General features: G+C 36.5%; 1 protein-coding gene and 2 long non-coding RNA genes across 8 annotated transcripts; 1 reads left to right on the forward strand and 2 right to left on the reverse strand.

The window, feature by feature from the left end:
- The first annotated feature begins 269 nt into the window (after positions 1-269).
- Positions 270-19,046, forward strand: Scgalpha (sarcoglycan alpha). 6 transcript variants are annotated; one of them, XM_089081428.1, is made up of 12 exons: positions 270-1,225; positions 1,905-2,150; positions 2,876-3,002; positions 4,382-4,521; positions 4,577-4,752; positions 5,143-5,244; positions 9,962-10,136; positions 10,651-10,898; positions 16,605-16,676; positions 17,182-17,325; positions 18,124-18,192; positions 18,283-19,046. In XM_089081428.1, the coding sequence occupies exons 2-12, from the start codon at positions 2,148-2,150 to the stop codon at positions 18,305-18,307; spliced, it is 1,281 nt and encodes a 426-aa protein (XP_088937554.1). In that variant the 5' UTR covers positions 270-1,225; positions 1,905-2,147; the 3' UTR covers positions 18,308-19,046. The 6 variants fall into 6 exon arrangements, with proteins under 6 accessions (XP_088937554.1, XP_088937562.1, XP_025075441.2 ...); XM_089081436.1 differs by having other exon boundaries at positions 270-1,039; XM_089081439.1 differs by having other exon boundaries at positions 272-1,225; positions 1,905-2,231.
- On the reverse strand, positions 7,631-9,967 carry LOC105432461 (uncharacterized). Its single transcript, XR_968402.2, has 2 exons — positions 8,069-9,967; positions 7,631-7,995 (listed from the first exon to the last, which is right to left on the reverse strand). It is a non-coding gene; the product is annotated as an uncharacterized LOC105432461 (long non-coding RNA).
- LOC148937974 (uncharacterized) lies at positions 18,873-19,623 on the reverse strand. Its single transcript, XR_016140365.1, has 2 exons — positions 19,456-19,623; positions 18,873-19,381 (listed from the first exon to the last, which is right to left on the reverse strand). It is a non-coding gene; the product is annotated as an uncharacterized LOC148937974 (long non-coding RNA).
- Positions 19,624-19,646: the final 23 nt, after the last annotated feature.

Below are 19,646 nucleotides of genomic sequence, written 5' to 3' on the forward strand. Positions count from 1 at the left end.
TAAACGCTATCATTTAATAAATTTAATGCATTTTTAATTTCTTGTCTGAATCCTTTTCCAAATGAAACATATCTTTTTAATTTTACGCAATCCATTTATATATTTTATAGAAATTATTTTATCACATATACATTAGTGCGTGATGAGCAGAACATCTGCGATTCGATCAAATAAATATTTAATTGAAATCCAATATTTCGGCTATTTAATAAATATTAATATATTATATATATCATACTGCATGTCCAGAATATTTAATTATGCCCCAAAATTTAAAGATTTTTAAGAGATAATTTCGTTGAAATGAGATACTCTACGGTCCTGAGGACGATATGTGTGTGTAATCGGAAGCTCCAGCTGCGCATGTGAACGAAGAGCCGCGCGGACGCCTGTGATCCGTCTCGCATCTTTTTTTCTTGGTCGACGCGTCGGCGATCCGGTCGTAATATTTTTCCATTCGTCGCGACATACGTATGTATGTCGTCGCCGAGACGCCTCATCGCCTGTCGTTATGTTACACGCGATTCTAAATGCTACACGCCGGCGGCTTTACGCGTGAGGCGAGGCGCGTGGAGCTCGGCCACGAGAGCGGGGCTTTGACCGTCGGCGGTTTTTGTTTCGTCTTACGTCTCGCATCGCATTGACCCGATCATTCGACCGGCGGTGTCGTCTGCTACCGGCCGCTGGCATTTGCCGCGGACGATCCACCTTCCGTGGGCGCGTAAACTTTCGGCATGTGTGCGTGCCGCGAATGTGTAGCGACGCGCTGGCGACGCACGCGCGACGAGGACGCGGGATCGACGGCGACGTCGACGACGAGGTGACATCGGGAGGTGGCGTCGATTTTCGGAGCCGCGAACGAATCGCGTCGACTCGAGTGCCTGTGGTGTGTGTCGTACACGAAGCGCGTCTTCGTCAATGCCGGATACGTCGGAGGTAAAGGATTTTCGGCTAACCGACCGGGGGTCTGCGAACCTTCTTGCGCAACAATCGATACCGCCCCGCTCGATTTCCGTGACCCCGCCGGGAAGTTGAGCAGGTACGCCAGAAATATCGCGACGCCGAGCCGCGTTTTGCTCAGGGTTCTTTCTTGGATTTATCGCTCGCGGAGAGCTGCCGTGCCTCTGTCTCCCCGATTTCGTGGAGATACGTGGGTGCGATTTCTTGCTGTTGGATTGGGTCATTGTATCATTGTTATAGGAGAAGGTTAAATTTCGGAATCGTGGTATGTCTTTCGTTAATTATATTAATATTAAATGATAGCTCTTGTACTTAGGAGATGGAAATAATCCCTTCTTTTACTTCATCTTCTCTTGTGTGATGCATAAAGATCATAGTGAATCTAACTTTTTAATAAACTATCCTGTGTGCTTTAATATTGTTATTCAAGAAGTAAAAAGTAATAAGTTCAGAATTACCAGATTTTATACATTTGTATTTTATACATTTGTATGTATTGTAATCAACATACATAAGTCAAACACGATTGTTTGAAAGCGAATCTAAAACATGCTGTCTAAGTTTAGATTAAAACAAAAATTGGCCTAATAATTTTGTGAATGAAAAAGTTTATATTTTTAAAAAATGAAAACTATTTAAATAAGAACTTAAAAATCTATCTTATTTTACATATAAATTTTCAATTGTTTATATCCCTCTTTATTTCGAAAGAAAAGTATACTTATTTCGAAAAGAAAATTTATCTTTTGAAAAGTCACTCACAATCCCAGATTTTTCTTGATAACTTCTAACTTTCTTTCGAACTTATATTTCTCTCGAGACTTAAGCGTTAGAATGTATTGGCATTGCAGTACTCTAACAATGAGCAATGAGAGTAACCACTGTAAAAGAAAGAGATATCTGAGGAAAATTCCAATCGAGTTTGCCATCGTAATTTCTTGCAGGGAGATTGGACCTTGCATCGCGGGGAACAAAAGTCCATGGTGTCGCGTCTGACTAATATTAATGCTGCATCCCCGGGAAAATTATCGGGAACAATCGATGCAGAGAGGAGTATTCCAGTCGAGAACGACGCATACTTCTCTGACCTGAATCGCCGGACAATGCACGCACGATAATGACAAAACCAGAAGATACGTCGCGGTTTTTACACTAGATACCATACATGAGTCACACACAACGTATACATGGTATTGATATTGACGAACGGATATTGACATACGAGTTCCGCTAAAAATCAACAATCAACAAAGACGCATCAATCGCGCATCGTAAGTAGAAATCGCGTTTTCTTTACAGCATGCATCGCTTCTGAGAAAGCTGGCAGTGTTTTTGAATAAAAACATAACTTTGAAGAAAGTATATTTCACTGAAAATGTGTTTGACAGTCATGCGAAGAACGTATGCTGGATATTTTCAATCTAATATAGTCGACTTATTTTAATTCAGAAATTAAATTGGGATCTCAATCCTTGAAATGTTACTAGCTTTAAAAAATTATTAAATCATAGTAAATCATTAAATAACAGGTAAATTCATTTTTAAGAAATAAAATTATTTATTCTATCCTTTTATTTTCTATTTTCAAAAAATATTATTTATATAATATTATATGTATAACCTTTAAGAGATTTCTCTTTTAAATTATATCGAATTTTATTTTTTTGAGTGTTCCTTGATCTTGAAATCTTTGCCTATGTTTTACATGAGATCACGAGATGAAATAAGCACACATTCAATAACGCCCATTTGTCCTATGAACTTAGAAATAGGTTTAACCTAAGTGACATTTTTATTCTTATGAAGCGATTTCGATCGTCTGTGTCAAAAACGTTACTCGCTCGTTTATGTGATTGTATCTTGATATCACCAGTCGACCTTTTCATTGTCGGTATTGCCCGTTAACACTTTCTAGCACATCATGCATCCAAACGTAATATTACTGTCGACATTGGTGGCCTTCGTCGCCACCGAGAGCATTCTAATGACGGAGGTCTTTGTCATTCCCATCAGGCCCGAGACTTTCGACTGGAGTGCAGATGGTAAGAGACTTACATTTTATCTATTATAATTTTTCTTAAAAAAATATCCTGTCGTTTCCAATATCAATATAATTAACAGAGTCCTGATACATTTAATTTTTATTATCTTACAAAAATTATTATGAAAGAACAAAAGATATCAGAAAAAAAGATATCATATTGTATGTTTCATTGTTCTCAGTTTATTCGCTTTTTTTATCAAATGAGAGAAAAGATGAAATAATCAAAAAGTTTAAAAGTTCTCGCAATTGCTTTACGTAAGTACTTATAATTGTTAATTACTTTACTTTATTTTACATTCAAACTTTATTGTCTTAATATAATTAATGAGAAAGAGTGAACTTTTGAAAAACTAAGATATCTTTTAGATTTTTATTTGTTAAATTAATATAACTAAAATTATAATTTCTATAAAAAATATGCAATCTTGAAAGAGGGGAAATCTTTTTGCATGTCATATAATCGATTCAATTATATAATTTTTATTACTATTTATGAGTCAGTATTAAATAAATTTCAAATCTAAAATAAAGGATAATATTAAATAGCTATAATTATTCTCTATGATTATATATGAGTACCCATTAACCCATTTCACAATAAATTAAACTATGTCTTCGTACGTCATTTGTAACACACCGCGAATAGCAATTACTTGCTGGACCGTCGTAAATGTTGCGCTGACCTTACGACCAATATTGTCGCATACCGCGGTACTTTCTAATTCAACGCCTTCGTATAATTTTAACGGTACACGAAACGAATCATTAAATTTATCCTTACTTTGTATAGAACATTATATTTCCCATATCAGAACGGGGCTGCGCCTCCCACGCTGGCGTAAAAAAAATTTATTTTATATTCTTCAAACTTGAATCAATCGATCATTTCGAGAGAAGTGAAAGGATCTCGGAAGAGATTTTAGATCATCACGTGTTTCGTGTTGTTTAAGCTTTATATTTGAGAGAGAGAGAGAGAGAGATTCTTTTTTTATTTTATTATATTTTATTTTTTTTCCTTTCTTTTTTTATCAACATTAAGAAATGTTGCCTCGTTAATTTTATTCTGTCTGCCGTTTTAATTCCTTGTTTCTTAAAAAAACAGCAAAAAAAATTTGTATATAAAAATTTACCTTCTGGCACTTTTGTATTCTTAATTAATTTACATATTTAATTCTCCTTTGCATTTTATTCGTAAAGCTTTATTCGTAATAAAGCAAAATATTCGTATCAATTTTTTTCATTTTTCCACTTTTTAATTTTTCTACTCTCTCATAAATATTTTATATTTCTCATATTTTTAATTTTTATTTTATATGTAATCGTTCTGGCAATTTCTGTATCGTGAAGGAATACTTATGTTGTGCTGTTTTATTTCAGGACACTCTGATCAATTTTCATATCAACCCTCTTTGCTGAACGCCCCCGATCTCCCATCATGGATACATTACACTTATAGCAAGAAAGATCATCACGGTTTTTTATATGGCGTCGCCCCCAAAGATCAAAAATACTTTCAGGTAATGCATAATTATTATATCGTCTGTTGACAGTGTTTAATTAGAGTAATTTCAGCTCGAAATCGTGGGATTGAATAAGCACACCTATGAAACCCGTTATAAAGTGCTCGACATGAATGTACTCGAGAAGGAGAATTTGACAAAGTACGAAGTGCATCTGAAAATCGATAATCTCAACGTAGAAGATATGTTCGATCGCAATCGCACTGAAAAACTTCTCAATATATTTAGGTTGGTTGCATAAATTTCTTATGAGTTACTTGAGTCCCGCAGTTTCAACATCCTTGATACCGATAACGTACGTCATATATCATTTCCTTTCCTGCGAAACTTGTAAACAGGGGAATTTTTTTGATATGAATTTGATATGAAAAGTTTAATTGATCAAAAATAAAGTAATAAATAGAAAAAAAATATAAATAAAAGATAAAAAAAAAATAAAGTATAAAGTAAAAAAATAGAAAAAAAAATAAATAAAATCTAATCATGTAATCATTCCAATTGAAAAATTTACAAAAAATGAAACCGATTAGTTCTGCTTCTGACATGTTTGTACCGTTAAGTAATAGGAAATTAGATAATATAACTTCTTACGCTGATGTGTATTTTATTTAACCGCAGGAAAAAGTTGTGGAAAGGCGCTGCGGATTTGTACGTGACTTTTTTGGCGTCCGCGATTGAGCTTGGAGCTCGTTTACCTCTGAAGCCTAGCGAAGGCGAAGGGTAAGTTATATTTTTAGAAGTTAACTTCCGCCAAACTACTCAATTTAATCTTTAAATCCAAAGAGTAGAATTTGCTACGAGATTTGAAAGAACAAAACTTTCGACCATGACTTTTGCCTCTTTCGATTTATAAAACATTTCATTAATCGTCAAATACAAAGAAGCAATCATCGTAACAGACACGCAAGCTGTAGCAAAATAAATTAAAAAATGTTATTATGCTTTATGTTATTTGATGTCAACCAACAATGATTTTTTTTTATCTGACAAATTGTTTTCGTAATTGAAATTCCTTCTCGACTTTAATCGTAGTCAATTACGCAATTGGAAAATTATAAATGTGCGAAAAAACCTCATAAAAACGCATTAACTTGAAGAATAAGTATGAGAAGAGTGTTGTTATGACGAAATTAAGCAGTTTCTTTGATATCGCTGACGTACTAATCGCTTGACCGCAAACAGTGACGTGGCCCGGACAGGTTGTTTTTATAATTATATATTGCTACTTCCTATATGCTATATGCGCTATATATCGCATATTATTTATATGCCCAAAGGATGTAAGTACGGTCTCTTATCGGATATGTTTCTGATCTAATTATGTGCCGGCAACTTTGAGGAATGGAAGTCATTAAGAGATAGCGATCGACATTGTAATCGCTCGTTATTTCTCACATACTTTCGTTTCATTTGTAATATACGTGTTGTATAAATATAAAAAAAAGTTTATTATTAGGGAATATTGCAAGTAACGTGATGATCTGTCAGACTCATCTGTCGTCGAATCGAAGCGGACAATGAAAACAGTAACGTCAATCATTTGCATTGTTATTCCACAAATTCATGACGTTGCGCTACGTGCATTACGTATTAATAAAATTCCCGGTGTTTTGCACAAAACCGCATAATATGATGAATAATACTGCATCAATTGTCTTGAATCGCAATTAAAGATTTTTATCGGTTATATCATCGCGATAAGATGCGGCTCAGTGCCGGTTCTCACTGTGACGTCATAGATCGACAGATATCGCTTCTACGCGCGGAGATGCAATCATTTCCCATGGAATCCGCAAAAGAATGACGACACTGTTATTCACACATTCTCCGGAATAAGCCTTTGATTACGTGGAATCGAGCCGATGGACTTTCCATTGGGCGTTCACAATCACGTCGTGGCGCACAGTGAACGCGTTGTGACTCCCCCAAGATTTTGATTCTACGGATCAACGATCATGATTTATCGCGGTACTCCTACGATCGGCACGTAAACGGATGATAACGCGATTTATCTTCCGCTTTTGCGTCCGTCACGCTCCTCGCAGAAAAATACCCATCCGTTTCTAAAACGATGTGAATTTCCTATAATCGTCGATTACAATCGTCGTTGATAGAGATAACGATTGTTATTTTTATCATTGAGAAAATTTACGCGAGAGCGACGATAAGCGATCAAGAAAAACAAGAAAATTACGACAACTGCGGCAGAAGTAATTTACAATTGGAAACTGGAATTGGCTAATAAAAGATTCTTTAAGATACATTTGTTTATGACGTCGATGAATTAATTTCCCGACTCTAGTTTGTAATATTTTATCCATTTTTATACATTTACATGTGTGTATGCTCGTTCGTCTGCAGAATCATCATGGAAAATGATCTTGTTGTGCATGCAGAATGCAGAGACAAGTCATGCGCGGTGCCGATGTTATTGAAGCGCGGCCGCGGCGTGGGCCGACTTCCTTCCGGTGCAACAATGTATGACATAAAAACAACGTATTTACACACGACATGAGGCGCGTCGTGTCAAAAGAAATTCAAACGTTACGAAACCATTGTTATATTCGACGTGACATGGGAGGTTACGTGAGATATCGGAGGACAGGAAAGAGAGAAAGACATTATATTCTCAATGCAGATTTATGTTTGGAGAGGCAAAAAGTAAGAAGTAACAAATTTCGCGATAAAAGATATTGATTCACTGTGGAAGTAACGATTTCGCAGTAAAAGACATTGATTCATTGTGGAGTAGCTCAAAATCTTAAGCTACGACGTGCTTCTCCACAAGATTGGGGACAATGATTTCTTTTTCTCACGGAAAGTAAGATTGATTATTAATAATACTTGGATAAATATGTTTTGCAGTCTTAATCTTTCGAGATTATTCCGTTATTATTCTTGATGATTTTCTGATTCATCACACCTGACTCATTATGTGTGACTTAAGTAAAATTAAGTCGGTCGTTACGGAAATGATGTGAGTCAACTTTTCTTTTTTTTTTTATAAATAAAGCAGTTATTCTTTACACAAATTAAATCCTTCGCTTAAAGTTCTACGTTAAATATAAAAATAATACATATACATGTGACTTATATAAGATGTGCATAATGTGACTAATACAAATCCGCCTTTTATTCATAGCAAGTTACATAAAGTAAGAAATTTAAAAATAAAAAGTTACGAGAATTCCTCTCTATCTTTTAGTCTCCCTTTTTGTCAGACGTGTGCTTCTCTTTTTGCGCACTGACTGACACAATCGTCCGGATGAAAACTTCTGTTCCCCGTCGCTGAAACTTCTCGCACAGCGAGTTTGCAACGCGAATGCATTCTCACCTGCTAGCGGTATCGGTGTCTGTCGCCGTTACGACGCTATTGTCGGCAAAAATATGCAGCAAAACCGTAACGATAATTATTCGGAATTCGCCGCTCCTACGAATTCGTCGTTGTTATCCTGACAATAAAACCTGAAACTGTCACGTGTTCGACAAATAATCGAGGGGTTACTTTTTGTGCCTCGTGACACCTACGTATTATATTTCTTACGTTGTATCATTGTATTGTCACCGCACTTTGTATTCGATCAACGCCGAGGCGGTTTGGCACGTGCATCACCTTAAATGTGCGATTGAGCGAAAGCTTGAAAACAGCGCGACGATTAATCTCTCACGATGAGATAAATCGACTACGCAATCAATCGGTACCGTATAAAGACATCGAAAACACACTCGACTTCATGATACGTATCTAGTTAGATATGCAAGAGAAATAAGATAAACAATCCGAATTTTTCGGCGGCAAGGACTCGACGGACCTCTTTCACCTTATTCAGCCCTTCATCTCTCACGTCGTTCGTGCTCAAGGATTTTTCAGAAGACGTTCTTCAATAACGAGAGCTATCATAGCCACGTAACGGAGCGAAAGTTCTGAAATTTCGCGCCCACGGTCGCGAGACGGGAGAGCGGCACGATTAATCTCTCCCGCGACTAAGATAAATCGATTACAGTGATCGATCGCGCGAACTAACACTGCAAACTGTCTGGGTTGTCACTTTCAGACTTATTGCGTCGCGCGCGAAGTACGATGACACCATCAACAGTTTGCCAACGGCAATTATTTCCAACATAAATGCGACATTGTCGTCACGCTCTCGGAACACTTAACTGACTGACTGGCGGGGGACTTGTTTCCACGGGTGATAAGACCGCGCCTAAGGAGCCACCTCGTGCATTCGACCTTAGATACGTATCAGTGCACGGTATCTTTACGTATCAGTGAAAGCCGGGAGTTGGCGATCGCGAGATCGTCGGGGGTTTGATTGGATGTTTCAATATCGGACAGCATACGAAACCGTCCGAGTTTCGCTGTCCGAGCGGTTCTTATCAGCGTGAATTCCCGAAGTCTACGATAACATTCATCACAAATGAAAGTCACGATCCAAATAATATTTCAGAATAAACATTTTCGATGTCGTAACTTTAATTCGAATTGTACGTTCCTCCAATTCGCAGGCACGGCAAAGTCTTTTTTTGGGAATAGACAAAAGAAGTTGCGTGGATGTAATAAGCAGAAGTTAACTTTGCGTTTCCTGTACATTAACTAGCCACGATGATTTCCACGTTATAAACGTCGAGTTAATATCATATACATTACTCGCAGCATATCGTAGTGATCGGTCTCGAAAATTAGTCTCGAATACTGTTATTCGATTGACGTAGGTATTTGCGAAAAATCTCGAATTTAAATGCGCGAATCAAGTGATCTATAGGCTGTCACACGCAAGAAAGCTCAGTATGTAATAATTATATAATTCCGTGGCAAACGGAACATTGAAATCAGCGAGAATTATGATTTAAATTTTCAACCAACGCGCAATAGTTATTACAAAATGCGAGAGGTTAAAACGTTGCGATCAGATTTATTTGATACAAATTTTACTAATGGAAGACGATTATTCCTCAAAGAATTAAAATAATTGGTATTGGGATAGGTTGCGTTTCAAGTAAAAAAATGCAACGACAAAAAAAAATGATTAATAATAATTTCTGAATGCGGTAACGACATTGACCTACATCAGTGGCGTCAACAATACACGAGGTACACTAGACAATAGCACAATTTATTGCGTTATTGTTAATGCACGCTTATATGTATACGAATAAAAATCTCACGTGCGCTACTTAAAAGAATCCTTGGACAGGAATGACGCAAATACCACCGTAAAGTAGATATCGCGATATGATTCGCGATTATTCGAGAGTCGAATACAGATTTCTTCGTAAAGTCGCGAGCAGTGACTCCTTGACTTAGGTGAATCCTCTTTGATTGGTCGGTGTATTTTACATTTCTCGCTGAAAATTATTCTTCTCTCTCTGATACATTTCTCATTGTTATTCTTTCTCCTTGAACAGAAAAAAAAAATATCCATTCCCATTTCAGAGTCGTCGTGAGACTGGGTAGTACCATGCCGTTCTCGCAGGAATTGAACGAATTGCAGGAAGAGGTCAAGCCGCTGTGGAAAATGCCGTCGTGCCCTAGAGATTTCAAAAGGACCAGCGTAGAGATACTCTTCCGAGAGGCTGAGTTCAGACTGGACTGGTGTTCCTTCCGATTAGTAAGTTGTTGATTAAATTGCGCTGTCACAGATGAAACCTCATCTGTCGTGATTAATGTGATATGCTCAACAGAAGTTGTCTCTCGAATATGTCTTCAGCATGAAAATCTATTGCTTATTTCGCTACGTGTAATGTCCACGTTATTTATCTTCTGCAAAATTACACAAGTACAACTGTATGTGAAATTACACTATTACGCCAATACGAGAGTCTTCAATATATTAATTATTTTTTCGTGGACTATGCAGATTTCCAAGCATTCCAAGTCACTCGACCGTATCGTCATCGCATTTCTTGAGTACTATCAGTCATCATAATCGTTTTTAATGGAATGCAGTTTTAGCTCTGCCGAGTCATCTCAATCAATCAATTTCCACATTTGATTGACGCAATTTTACGTAAAACGCCAATCGTGCAGCAAATCACGCGTTACATCTTTGCTTATATATATACGTTGCTTATATACGATAAACTCTCTTTGTTACGATGGTGAAAGTACAGTTTCCTGTATAGCTGGAGGAAGATCAGCACAGTCTGCAGCACGAAAGTGCCCGGAGGGGTCCCAGTGCGAACGTAGTGGGTTTACCCTCATCGGGCATTTCCGAGCACACGGAGTGGCGTTGGGCCCGTTCGACGAAAGCCAGCATACCGACGAGAAGCTACTTCAAGGAAATCGCCACCACGATTTTCGTGCCGGTCGTGCTGCTCCTCGTGCTGGGCGCCTTACTCAGCACCGCTTTTTGTTTACATCACGAGAAAATGTAAGTGCTCGGTACATCTCGTCAGAAAAAAAACTAGCTTCTGATAAAAAATTGCTTCAAGATAATGCAGATGGCTATCTGCATTCCGAAAAGATTATTTCTCGCAATATTTTTCGCAACAATTTGATTTGCATATTTCTATTTTAGATTAAAATTGGAATGCTTAATTTGTTTTTTCTTACTCCTTTTTATTTTTTATGTTTTTCGATTATATCAGTCTCCACTTTTTTTTGCATTGACGTATAGAAAATCGCTTAAGAAATTCTGCACTGTTGCCGAGAGAGCACAAGATGAAAATGTGCAATATTCAGAGTTTGAACTAGCTAGATAAGATGAATATGAAGTTTTGGTGATCAAGAGTGCAAAACAATATGTTAATGAATAAAAGAATAATAGAAATGGATAAAAGAATAACATAAAATATCGACAAATAAACTGTAACATTATATACTATAAACGGCAATAAATTATAAAAAAAAGAGACACACTATATAATGTATTAAACGCGAAAGTAATATGAAAGACTGAAGCGATTTATCATTAAATTTTAATTATAATATATTAAAAAGAAGATAACATATTATGTATTTCCTTTTGCCATTAATATGTATATATTTCGTGAAACCAAATAAAATAATAAAATATGTCGCATTGATAAAAAAAAAGGATAAGGCCGCTCAGAGGCACATGTCACGGACTGTCATTCATGATGAATCAAAGGAATAAGTAAGAAATTTACGTAAGTGTAAAATGTTGGCTTCGATAAACATGAACAGAAGTATTATTCAATTTACGACATATATAATTATATTAATAATTGTAATGAACGAAGAGCAAATGGCTATTATTAAAAACATAGTTTTATATGCCAGATAGACGATCATTATCGAAGAACATCTCAATAACAGATTCGAAGCCGGTTTTCATGACGTAAACAATCTTTTCTAGAAGGTTTAATTATCAGAACGTCAAGGAATAAAAAAGATTTGGAAGAATGAGGTATAATAAAATTTTCACGAGGACATCAACTTCGAATTAGACAAAGATAAACGTTTATGCGTGTAGCTTCTTGAAAGATTAAGAGCTATTTCCGTATACTTTATCCAGTTTCCTTTTCTTGCAGTTCAAGGTAATAAAAACGGAGGTCGATTATTTGAGGTCGCTAATTTGCGACTATTAAGAGGTCGCTAATTTGCGACTATTAAGTTGCAAAGAAGCAGACATTGTTATTTTGAGAAACACGCACAATAAAAAGTATTAAAATTATATAGTCATTGGGGGGTAATACGCGACATGAATAACTATTTGCAGAAGAGTTCAGGATCGGAATTTTTATACGTCTGATGTAATTTTTATACGTCCGATATGATTATGATCTTATTATCGACTCTATGTGCGTCACGGTTATCTTGCACATATATACATATTTAACCGGTAAAACCAAATACGACTACTTTAACTCGTTGAACGTCAAACCTGTTTGGGTCCGAATCATTAACGGTGATTAAACTGATAACACATCGCGGAACGATGACATTTAATGTCTCGCATATAATTTTCAATATGAGATTTTTCTAAAGGTTTACATAGTTTAGTGAGCTTGTTTTTCTGTTCGATTATTTCTATTTACAAATCGTAAATTATCAAAATAATTGTTTGTTATATCTCGTCGATAATTTCCAAATATTTCCAAGAGCATTGCTCCGCACTGATATTTCCCAAAGGAAAGGAAAGAAAAAAAGAAATGGAAAAAAGAGAAAATAAAGAAAGCATAAAGAAGAAATGGAAAGAACATGCGAATCGAGGAAAAAAGAAGAAAAGGAAACATGAATGAACTAATCAGAAGAAAGAGCCAATAATAAAGAGTAATAACAAAGAAAGAATGAGAAAAAAGACATTGATTAAGCAATATGAGGAATTTCATATCTAATTAATTTAATACTTTTGACACTAAAAACATGTTTTTAATATTTTTCGTAACACTGATATCGCAGTAACGATACATAGAGAAAAAATATATCAACGTATACCTTTTTTTTTAATATTTTAATTACGCCTAGTCACGATGATGACAAAGTGAAATCGTGTCATCTGGTTTTCCTCTCTTTTTAGGCTCTCGTTCGTCATACACTGTTACCATTTTGGTGTATACTTTGGTCTCTTTCAGCCGCGTGTACACACATGATGCCATGCTGGCGCGTGGCGTGCGTGGCGTGCGTGGCCTGCGTGGCGTGCGTGCGTGCACGCGTGCTCTCGTACGTACGTACAATGCATGTACGAACGAACGGGTAAGTGACCGCGAGTGATCGGCACTTTGCAATGAACGACCAGATGTGTATGTGTGACGCGATCGCGATCGGAATGACGCAACGGAATCGCTTATCGGTGAGTGCGTTTACTCGCGCGTTCGCACAGAAATAGACCGGCGAGTAATGTCCGCGATCGACATTAATTTCCGCCAATCGGCGATCACACGGCGCGTGCTAATTTTACATTTCGATCGATGTAAACATCAGCATCTCTCATTGAGTTTTGTATTTTCTGAATTGGCGTCTGGTCGCGCGTCTACTAAAAATTTCCCACTTATCGCAGATCTTTCGTCCACGATCGCGATGCGCCGAGCGACGATCGATGTGTCACTGCTTAAACAAGACACTGTCATTCCGCAAATTTATGTATATCTATGTAAAAAAAAAAAAAAAGTATTCTGTACGCTTCATCGAACAAACGGTCACAGATAATCAATAATACATTCTTTGATTTAAGAACAAGTATACCAAGTTTTTTGTTTCAATAGTACGAATCATATTAAAAGTTTCCTTTGAAAAAATACATTTGATTATGAAAAAGTAATCTAAAGAATAATTATTTGGTACGAAAATGTACAAACAATTATTTAATACATATTCCCAAATACAAGGAATCTAAAAGCTGTCCAAAGGAAATCTAAAGAACGTTAGAGATCGATCTTTCTTTTAATATTATGCGTGTACGTATTGTATTATTTACTTTATATATTAGATCCTACATGTTCAGTATGTGGAATAGGATGAGAGTTTCTAATAATATCTACAAGTCCGCAAAATGACATAACGCTGTCTGAGATGAACGCTTCAATTGCTGGTCACAAAAGCAGTGTGGCCCGGCTTCACTGCTGTAAGAGGCGTGAAGTGCCCGGAAATGATGCTTACAATGGCTACAAAAGCCACTTTACGAAGTCACCGCGTAAGTGCTACCATAAATCTATAGGCTTTATGCGCTTATGAAAACTGCTCTAGCTAAGTATCTCCATATTTTTACATCCGCATATAAAATTGCTAGGAAAAATATATCGATCCATTCATCACTTTATTATTATACATTATTATTAACTAGATTTTTCTAAAGTATAATAAGAATTAATAGTTATCAAATCTAGCGCGCGTATACAATTTCTTCTAGTTCTACTATCATTTCTTACAAATTATTATTACAAATTTGTTATTACAAGTTATGAATTTAATTTGGCGTATATGTTTCCCTTGCAAGCGTCATTTCATCATCTTATCGGCGACTTTACGAGACACTTTTACCTTGGCACGCAGCATGCAACTTGTTACTTTTGATAATACCCGTTAATCTATTATAATTAAGCGTTTTGCGTCAAAGTACTTATCGTAAATATTTAGCGAAACCTCTTGAACCTTTCAATGATAATGCGTATTCGAAACGATACATGAAATCGCATCTAATCTAATCGTCAATATTTTTTGCGACCGAGAGCAATAAAACTGAGGTAATTTATAAACAGCTCACATCAATATACGAGTTACGACCGTCGGGAAAATAAACACGAATCTATAATCGCTCTGTTCGCCAAGTGTAATAAGTCTATTATCGAACATCCGGCACATAATAATTATGAAACGCGTTTGGTAACGTAAATATTATCAATCATAATACAATCTATTTTTGCAAAAATATTTCCGATGACGTTTATAATTTACTAATAAGATGCAGATGTAACAATTTTGACGAGCTTCAACATCAGACAGATTGTCCTCCAGCCTGTGGCAGAGATCCCGATTAGCGGGAAAAAAAAAATGTGCGTTTGTCACGTCGCCAGTAAGATCGTTGCCACGGGCGAACATCGTGGAACTCGATTCGCGTCCATAATTAGAAGCGTATCGCGAGGCGCGATTAGGCGAAATGTGACGGAACTTGGTTAACAGCTGTAATCAGGTCGCCGGTTATTCGTGGTGCCTGATAATCGCACGACCCTGCCGAAAGCGCGCTCGCTCGCTCGTACGCACGCACGCACGCACGCACGCACGCACGCACGCACGCACGCACGCACGCACGCTCGAGTGCGTGCGTGCCTTTGAGTATACACCGTGGGGCGCGACAATTTTCATCGACTCGTCGCGATAACAAGTCAATTACGTCGTGCCACACGTGACGATTGACGCAACGCTGACGCATCCGCGTACATTTCGCGTGGCCGCGAGCGGCATCGGGATCGATTTGAATAACGTTACGATCAATTCGTACAATGCGTTTCCGCGTTTTTTGTCGAATCGCTCGCGTTCTCCCGAGGGGATCCCGGCAAAACCGCATCGCGCGATCAAACCGCGCGTGTGATCAAGGCAATCGCGCGGTTGATAATGCGAACAACGCTGCGCAAACAGGAACAGGACTCGCGCGTCATAGGTGTGATATGACTCGTTAAAAAGTTCTGGCGGTTTCAGAGAGTGAGAGAAAGACAGAGAGAGAGGGGGGGAGAGAGAGAGAGAGAGAGAGAGAGAGAGAGAGAGAGAAAGAGAGAGAGAGAATGAGAGGGGAGAAAGAGAGGGAGAGGAAGAAAATCTATCCGTGAAGAGGATCTATTCGTTGTGGCAGATGAGTCGTAGAGGCCTGTCACAACGGTCCGGAAAGAATCCGGTTTTCTTCGGAATTATACGATATTATACGAAATTATACGATAAACGGATTTTACCAGCGCACTCTCTTCGGTTTAGAATCTTATCGACTTTCTTCCGGTTTTACGATAAATCCGTGGATGTTAATTGGAAGGGAATTTCAACCAAGTATCATGAGGAATATTGTCCGTGCGCGTGTATTTAATATTTCATTGTGCTATATTGTTTTGTCAATATTTTATTTTACATTGCATTGATGGAAATATTGGCGAAGATCTTGATTTTTATCACGAACAAAAGATGTATAAGATAATTTTGTAGAAAAAAGATAATATTTTATTGCACATTTTATTGCATTATTATATCGTCGTTTGTAAAAATGAATACAATTTTTAGAAATATACGAATAATTAATTTAATGCTTTTTTTTAGTAACAAACGAATGTTGTTTATAATTTGTCTGAAAAAAATTTCATAAATGTTTATACGGGTTCTTCACTTTTTATTATATCTTATGTGTGTTTGTGGCCCGAGGCCTGTGACTATTGTATTATGACGTAAATGGTAATTAAAATACCAGTCATTATGAAAAAAATAGCGTAACATTACTAGAGCCTCATTGCAAAGAACAATTTTTGTTTTTAAACATAACTTGATTTGTCGGTGTCACTATAATTTATGATTGACGCAAATATTAACGTTCAATCGATCGGATAAGATTCACATTAATAATATTAATTGATTAATCGTTATATAAAGGCATTGCTGCGATGGAAAAAATACAGATATTTATATTTTATTTTCCTAGGAAGGATCCGGAGTCTGATGAATATTTCGATGAACTCTTTAATATTTTTCTCTTGAAAAAACAACCTGTCAGGTATATTTACTATTCATTGAGTGAATCAACATATCTGATATTTTTAATAGTTACTAATTTTCGCAAAGTGACGCGATATTACTAACTTCGTGTTTTTAGTGTATATAGCGTAAATATATCGCGAATTAATAGAAGTATCGACCAAATCTCGCATTTTACTAAATTCGAGTGAAATTCATTTTTTTCGATTAATTTCATACATTTTCTAAGCTTTTCTAATTTATCTGCATGTTTCCTACGTAATGACTCGTACGTTGGAACATAGCAATACTAAAATGGATAAACGCTTCTTAAAACCTTGCAAATGAAGATTAATGATATATTTCTTACGCGATAATTATGACGAGAAAATAACGGCTAGCGCAGGTTTTTAAAAGTGGATTTTAATTTTATTCACTACTTCTTCGTTGCATGGAAACGCGAAATCAAAATCCGAGAATCATAAGAAATTAATATCCCGCTAAATTTAAATGCCTACCTTAACGAGTCGTTCCTATTTTTACAGCGAGAAGCGAGAACCTACGCCAGGAGAAGGAGTCGGGAACAATGGAATACAAATGGTGCAATACGCTATGTCGGAGAGAGGCACCCTGAAGTCCCTGTCAGCTCAGCCATCGAGTCCGAATGATTCCCTATCGCGAAGTCCAAGGTAGAAATTTGGAACAAACCGAACATAATAATCGATTTCGAGTTGTTCAACACTCTACATATAGAAAGATCTAGGTGTAAGTTTGTTACACGCAAATTTTCCGTGACGAATTAAGTGCGGAGACAACGTGCATTTTTTTAATACACACGTGCATTTTTTTACAACAAAATACGCATGCAAGCCATACTGGTTTCGATCTCTAGAAAACTACGAGTGTATAATATTTGATGAATATTCAAGTACTCTTTTTTCTACTCCGGAACTCTTTCTCGAAAGATTCTGATTCAGATAAGATATAAAAAAAATCACGATAGATTATCTCGTTTATTACGTAGCAGCTTCTGACATAGCAGGACATCATTTCTTGGGAAGAAAACGCGACGCTGTGCGTTAGTCGCAGGCGGATTCATTAATCAAAACGTATGCATGTATCATAGTACTATTATACAGCTATAATTATTTCCAGTAAAAAGCACTTGGATGCAATCGCATTGTGAATCTGTTACGTGGAAGTCGTAAAGAGGCACTTGTACGAAGTCAAATTCTTCATTTTTTTTATAACCGTTTTTTATTACGTAAAAGCATAAATGTATTTATGAAATGAGCTGTTTATAAGCCGTCTATGACGCGTTTCGGATAATTTAGATCTCGAAGACAATATTGCGAAAAAAAATTTACAGAAGGGCATTTGAAGAAATATTTAAGGAATTTAGGCGTTAATAGAATTTTCGCTCGTTTTATACATTTATCTATAATCCGAATGTTGTTTTGATGTGATGTTTCGTTATTATCTTTTAGGACCTCTGGCGAACGCTGCAATCCATACATTCGTCCAAATCCACCACCTTACACCGGACCTAGTAGCTTGTAAGTATTCTTCAAATCGCGGCTTTCACGTGTATTTCATATTCGTTTCTAACTTGTGTGTCATGTATTCATTTTATTTCGTGTTCGCAGCGCCGGTTTACGTGCCGATTTCTGACTACACGAGCAGCCCGCGAAAACCTGGTTCTGCTAAGTGAAATATATAGTTCGCGGGTGGCTTTTAATCAACGTTCCAAGAAAGGCGCGCCGGATATCGCAAACTCGAAACCGGCTCCAAATTTACAAGTTGAATCACATTAAATAGGCACGTCGCTTATTATCGGTAACATCGGTATTGCGTCACGCCTACCAAGCAGTATATGCCGAGTGATTCGTGTAGTGATATTAGGTATTCCCCCTGGGAAGTCGATTTGCGTTTGAAACATTTTCCGAAATCTCTCTTCGTAAATAGACGTATTGTTTAAATATAAATAGAAAAGCGTTTTTTTCCAGTAGTACGTAATAACTACGTACATTGTAAGACTGTGCTATACCAAAGCTATGCAAATAAGATAAGAAGGGGAAAAGGGAGAAGGGGTGAGCAATAACTCCCTGAAGTTAACGGATCTTAAAATTTTGGTTAAATATAACTATTTTCTACTATTTGTACTAATTATAAATTATAGTGATAATTTTTTAAATATATCGATAGTGCTACGTATAAATTTTAATTACATTTTCTAATATCTTTTAAAGATTTTGTAATATTAAATTTGTGAACAGATAAGGAGCCCCTTACCTTTATACGATCTGAATTATAATGATAAGATGAATATTATGTAATATAAATTCTACTTTATAACAATTGTAGCGAAGTTTGTATTAGGATGAAAAATAAATATATAATATTAAAAAGATTGTATTTTGATATTTGTAATCTTATTAATAGACATTGAAAAATGGAGTTTATTATTTCGGTAATAAAATCAAAACTTGATTCAAAGAAAATAGATCTTTGTATTAATTTTAACGAACTGGCGATCATCTTAGCATAATTATTGTGAAATCTTTCAATTTATAACGTCATTTTCATATAATTTTTGTACAATCTGTCTATCGAGGAGAATTATTTTGTTATATATACCTTAATATCTTACTTGTAGTTAATTTTCTAGCGACTGCTATGTTTGAGGAAAATTGTGCATCTTGGATAAGACGAGGACGAGGAATAAGAATGAGAGCTGGAATCCCCCTAGAAAATACAAAAGAATGAGTAAAAAAATCTTTCGATCGTGATTTTGCAAAAATGAACAATTAAAGACTAACCTTTTGCCTTCCGACCGAAAATTGCTCCAGGTAGCATTGCTATATATTCACGGTACGCGAAAAATTCAAATTTCGGAGCGACATTGACGTACCAGGCGCCCAGGCGTTTTGTTTATCTACTCAATCTGATCCAACCTAGCCCGACTTCATTGCTGGGCAGAGATGCGCACGCGCCGCTCGCATCCACGCCT

The sequence above is a fragment of the Pogonomyrmex barbatus genome, unplaced genomic scaffold, assembly GCF_055798465.1.
Source record: "Pogonomyrmex barbatus isolate J1 unplaced genomic scaffold, ASM5579846v1 scaffold1, whole genome shotgun sequence".
Lineage (NCBI taxonomy): Eukaryota > Metazoa > Arthropoda > Insecta > Hymenoptera > Formicidae > Pogonomyrmex > Pogonomyrmex barbatus.

What these genes read in the sequence shown, in the direction of transcription:
- Scgalpha (XM_089081428.1), top strand. An exon ending in AAACTTCTCAATATATTTAG is followed by an intron (nt 4,753 to 5,142) that starts GTTGGTTGCATA and finishes ATTTAACCGCAG; the next exon opens with GAAAAAGTTGTGGAAAGGCG. An exon ending in TGTTTACATCACGAGAAAAT is followed by an intron (nt 10,899 to 16,604) that starts GTAAGTGCTCGG and finishes TTATTTTCCTAG; the next exon opens with GAAGGATCCGGAGTCTGATG.